Source organism: Chenopodium album, chromosome 7, assembly GCF_948465745.1.
Source record: "Chenopodium album chromosome 7, dcCheAlbu1.1, whole genome shotgun sequence".
Lineage (NCBI taxonomy): Eukaryota > Viridiplantae > Streptophyta > Magnoliopsida > Caryophyllales > Amaranthaceae > Chenopodium > Chenopodium album.
The window spans coordinates 2,270,939-2,276,352 of record NC_137840.1 but is presented as its reverse complement, the minus strand read 5'-3'; the positions used below and the strand labels follow the sequence as shown (position 1 = coordinate 2,276,352).

Genomic DNA, 5,414 nt, shown 5'->3' with positions numbered 1-5,414 from the left:
TAATTGGTTATAAACAAGCTAATTAGCCGGATACTATCCCCGTTACAGATTATGTGCAACGATTTGACATAAAGCAGAGAGGGAAAATGCCTAATCATTACACATAACTTATAAGGGAGGTAGTAATTAAAATAAGAGTAAAAAGTAAGGAGATCCCTAACTTCAAGCATCCTTATGGGTTTACGGCTTTACTTAATTTATTAATTTTGAATCTTAAATGATGTTAAAGTATGAGGTAAGACTCTTACCCAGTGAGTAAAACCTAAAATAGATTTCAATTATTATTATGCATTTAGGTGTAATTTTGATGCAATTTGCTTGGTTAGTGCGGTGACTGTGACTATAAATGCGGTGGCTTGTCATCTCACTTTAAATCACACACTTATTTTCCTACTAAAACTTCATTACACTACTACTGTTATTCCAATCTTTTCTTTCTCCTTCGTCTTGCCATGGATCCATCTAAGGTTTGCTCCATACATCGATCTCTTTGTAATTAACATACTTGTTAATTTATCATTTCATTCATTTAAAGTTTGTAATAACAAAAAAAAACCAACCTTTTTCTAATGCAAGTATAATGAAAAAAAAAAAAAAAAAATCAAGTTATACATATATGAAAGTATAATAAAAAGAACGTCGAATTTCGAAAAGTTGGGATTATTTTGATATGAGTTTACTGTGCAGTACCGACCAGCAAGTGCTTACAACGCCCCATACTTAACTACAAATAATGGTACACCCGTTTGGAACGATACCTCTGCGTTAACTGTTGGCCCTAGAGGTAACTTTTACCTTTTCTTTTTGATTAAGTTTAACAAAAAGGATTTGGTATTAGTTAATAAAGTTTGTTTCAGTATATATATATTTTTTTCCTTGTTGTATTATAAGACATAGCTTATATAAATTACGTGTTGATTGTTATTATGATTTCTTGTATTCAAATTAATTATATTGTATAGTTTCTTGTATTTAATGTTCTTAAGGAATTTATATGTACTTACGTTACATATTGATTAAGGGTAAATTTTGTACATACAATACATGTGACTACTTAACATTTCATTTAAAAGACGGTTTTAAAATATACTTCAATTCCTTTGTTATTTTAATTTATTTTTTCATTATGTATACAAAATTATGCCGGATCTCACTAGATTAGCCTTAATTTTTATTATGCATAATATGTATCATACACAACTAAAGTTCATAAATTTGTACACTGACAAACGTGGTAAGTTAAAATGAAAGTACTTAAAAAGCGGAGGAAGTATGTTTCAATAAGGGATGGATGGATGTATGTTTAATTTGTTGATGCATACCTGGTATTAATTGATGATTGATAAACAGGTCCAATTCTGTTGGAGGATTATCATCTGATAGAAAAGATAGCAACTTGGACACATGAACGGATACCTGAACGTGTTGTACATGCTAGAGGAGCAAGTGCTAAGGGTTTTTTTGAAGTTACCCATGATATCACTCACCTCACTTGTGCTGATTTCCTCCGTGCCCCCGGCGTCCAGACCCCTGTTATTGTTCGATTTTCGACGGTCATTCATGAACGTGGTAGTCCTGAAACACTCAGAGACCCTCGTGGTTTCGCCGTCAAGTTCTATACTAGAGAGGTAATTTACTAATTTTATGGCACGTATGTTATAATCAACTAACCTAACCTACGTAATATGACTCTAATGAGGCCTTAAATTGATTCATATATTTAAATTTTGCTTCCATGACTTAACTACCCATCTTTGGGATTAAGGATTCAATTATTGTTGTTTTGTGATTTAATTAGATACAAAAAATTCAACAAAGTACATACGTTCCTATTTTTGCAATACTATACGGTTGATGTTACCCTCTCACATGTTCGCTAAATATTTATTATTGATCGATTTACTAGATCAAAGTGCATACATGTATACTTGTAATGCTTCTTTGCTTGATCTGATTTGATCTGATCTGATCTGTCTAACATATATATTAGACAGCTGATAAGTTTCAATAAGCAAGTTATATTTTGCTTAATAATCGATCATTATTGTAAGATTGAATGATTAAATTGTGTTTAATTTGATCATAAATAATGTTTCAGGGTAACTTTGATATTGTGGGAAACAACTTCCCGGTGTTTTTCACCCGTGATGCAATGCAATTCTTCGACCTAATCCGAGCATTTAAGCCGAACCCCAAATCCCACATCCAAGAGAGTTGGAGGTACATGGACTTCTGCTCATACCTCCCTGAGAGTCTCAACACCTTCACCTTCTTCTTCGACGATGTGGGCATCCCGATCAATTACAGACACATGAATGGTTCCGGAGTCCACACTTTCACTCTCATAAACAAGGCAGGGAAAGTAACATATGTCAAGTTCCACTGGCGCCCAACTTGTGGCGAAAAGAACTTGCTCGAGGAGGAGGCCATCAGGGTTGGTGGCTCGAACCACAGCCACGCCACTCAGGACTTGTACGAGTCTATTGCTAATGGGAACTTCCCTGAGTGGAAGCTCTACATCCAAACCATGGACCCTGCTGATGAGGATAAGTTTGATTTCGATCCACTCGATACGACTAAAACATGGCCTGAGGATATCCTGCCCTTACAACCTGTAGGACGTCTTGTGTTGAACAAAAATGTTGACAACTTCTTTACAGAAAATGAGCAGCTTGCTTTTGATCCTGCACATATTGTTCCTGGGATTTACTTCTCTAATGATAAGATGCTTCAGGCTCGAACTTTTGCCTATGCGGATACACATAGATATCGTTTGGGTGTTAATTACTTGCAGCTTCCTGTTAATGCTCCTAAGTGCCCTCATACCAACATGCACCGCGATGGTGCTATGACCATGGTGCACAGGGATGAAGAGGTATATTATATTGCTCGTTCTATTCAACTGATTTTTTTTACTTATATTACTGAATTAGAAAAAATAAGACTTAAATACATCATACAGTACCTATATATGTTTAATAGACAGCAAATGATACTGATAGATTTGGTTAAATTAAAGCCCATGATAGTTTTATATTTTATTGGTATTTAACCATCAGTTTAAGCTTTTTAAGTTATGAAACGATCATTGAATTGAATGTTGTTTAATTATGTTTTCAGATCGACTATTTCCCATCAAGATTTGATCCTCTAAGGGAAGCTGAGAGACACCCTATTCCAACAGCAATCATACATGGAAGGCGTGAAAAGGTAATTAGTTAAACTTGTACTGCTTATCCATTTGCCTTCTTTTGCCAATTTAGTTGTTGCATTATTTGTTACTCCATCATTGAGTTTTGGACTTGAATGAGAGAGACATAACAACTTTTTGACGCAAATTTCAACTTTTTTTTTATATTTTATTAAATGTAGCAAATCATACCAAAGGAGAACAACTTCAAGGAGCCAGGAGTGAGATATAGATCATGGGATCCAGCTAGGTGAGTCTCATCGTCCCTTTCTTTGCATAACAGTATTCACTTATAATTAAGATGTGGGCCTCGTCTCGGCCTAAAATCCGTACAGTGAATTGAAATTATAACAGACCTATACTCGTACCTAGAAATAAAAATTAGTTATTTAATGAACAGTCATGCGACATCTACATGTGCCAATATTATTGTCCCTAGTCAAAAGATTAATCAATATACCGAAAAATGGTACATAACCCTTTCATGCTACCTTTGTATGTAGGCAAGAGAGATTCATTGCGAGGTTTGTTCAAGCTCTGTCTGATCCACGCCTCACGTATGAGATACGCAGCATTTGGGTTTCATACCTGTCTCAGGTAATTAGCTAATATAGATAATTACAAGTACTTACTAATATAATTACTGCAAAGTTTTGATCTATCCTTTAATATCAACATTGCAACATATATAACTCATAATACTAACTTTGCTTACTGCACGTCATTGCATTGTAATGCAACTATTACAGGCTGATAAGTCTTTGGGCATGAAAGTAGCAAGCAGGCTGAATATAAGACCAACCATGTAAACCTGATGTATGCTCTGGTTGTTTACAAAGATGATCATCGTGAACGTTTACTGATGAGGAGGAGATCGATCATAGTATATATATGTGTCTGGTCACTTTGTGAATCACTCTATTATCTACACGAGCTTCTGCCTTATGCTATGTCTTGCATCTTTTGTTACAGACGAAGTTTTATGGAACATAACTAATGGACTACTACTGCCTCTTTGGCCTTGTATTTGGTTTACTTTCCCTCATCTGATCTTGTAAGGGATCTTAAATGTGTGTGTGAACAAGTCTAATAATAATAATCAATAAGTTGATCTTTGAATTGAATGTGGCATATTGTTGAAACCCATTGTAGTCCACTTGTGAGTGTCCCACATTGGAGAAAGAGGAGATGTGGTTCCACTTCATAAGGTAGAAGAGTTACTCTTACTATTGCCAATTGGTTTTAGTATGAAAGCTCCAAAGCCTTGTTTGTGGATCAAACTCTCCTCCTCCTTGTTCGGGTTGTCCAAATCCATTTTATATTGTTTTGAAATTTATCACATATATATTTGTATCTTTCAAGTTTTTTTTTTTAAATAAAGTTCTTTCAATTAATTGTTTTTGTACGAGTATGTGGGTGAAACAAGGAAAAAGAGAGAGGGCTCTAGATACCATGTACGAGTACTTGCGTGACAACGATGTTTCACCTAGATTAGGTTTTAATTTTGTGCTGATTTTGAATATGGCTCTTGATACCATGCATGTACGAGTAATCGAGTATTCAACTTGTTTCGGGTGAAAACAATGAGACCTTGCCGAAGGTCCGAAGATGTGGATGAAGACTGACTCGGTCCAAATGATGCTGGGCCGAGGGTTTCCTGTACAGCAAACACACGTAAACAGGCCTCAAGGGTGGTTCCGAGGAAGGCCCCTCCGATGCCGAAGTCAAATAGTGTTTAGAGAGAGAAAGCTATGCAAGAGTATTAATTGCTTGAGGCTTGAATGTGAATGAATGATAAATGATGTAATTGAAGGCTTTTATACCTTAGCATGACAAGGAGGATGGACGGGCTTGAGATCATATGGGCTAACCATGATGACTTGGGCCGTTAGCTTGACATTGACTTGGCAGATTGGAGGCTTGGGCCTTGACCTTGGTTTGGATTGAATCATTTATTGACCGGACCCAATTGGGCATAATTGGACCCAAACAACTTGCCCCCCAGACCCGATTTGGAGAGATGACGGGTCGGATTTGAATTTAATAAAAATGGAGGGAAGTAAATGATTTAATTAAATAAAAAAGATTTAAATTTTGAACAATCATTAACGAAATAACTGTAATTAGGATAATTAGTGGGAAGTTGAATGGATAATGGGCGGTTAATTAAGGGAGAGTGTGTTTAACGGTTACTTAAGGAGGTATTTAAGAGAAATTAAGCATT

General features: G+C 35.7%; 1 protein-coding gene across 1 annotated transcript; it reads left to right on the top strand.

Annotated features, from left to right (window-relative positions):
* The first annotated feature begins 313 nt into the window (after positions 1–313).
* On the top strand, positions 314–4,314 carry LOC145638794 (catalase-like). Its single transcript, XM_081689829.1, has 8 exons — positions 314–467; positions 688–784; positions 1,351–1,628; positions 2,099–2,875; positions 3,121–3,210; positions 3,373–3,440; positions 3,694–3,787; positions 3,940–4,314. The coding sequence occupies exons 1-8, from the start codon at positions 453–455 to the stop codon at positions 3,997–3,999; spliced, it is 1,479 nt and encodes a 492-aa protein (XP_081545955.1). The 5' UTR covers positions 314–452; the 3' UTR covers positions 4,000–4,314.
* Positions 4,315–5,414: the final 1,100 nt, after the last annotated feature.

Bases quoted from the DNA above. Each gene is read 5' to 3' on its own strand.
- LOC145638794 (XM_081689829.1), top strand. The intron at 785-1,350 runs GTAACTTTTACC...ATTGATAAACAG, and splicing joins GTTAACTGTTGGCCCTAGAG to GTCCAATTCTGTTGGAGGAT. The intron at 3,441-3,693 runs GTGAGTCTCATC...CTTTGTATGTAG, and splicing joins AGATCATGGGATCCAGCTAG to GCAAGAGAGATTCATTGCGA.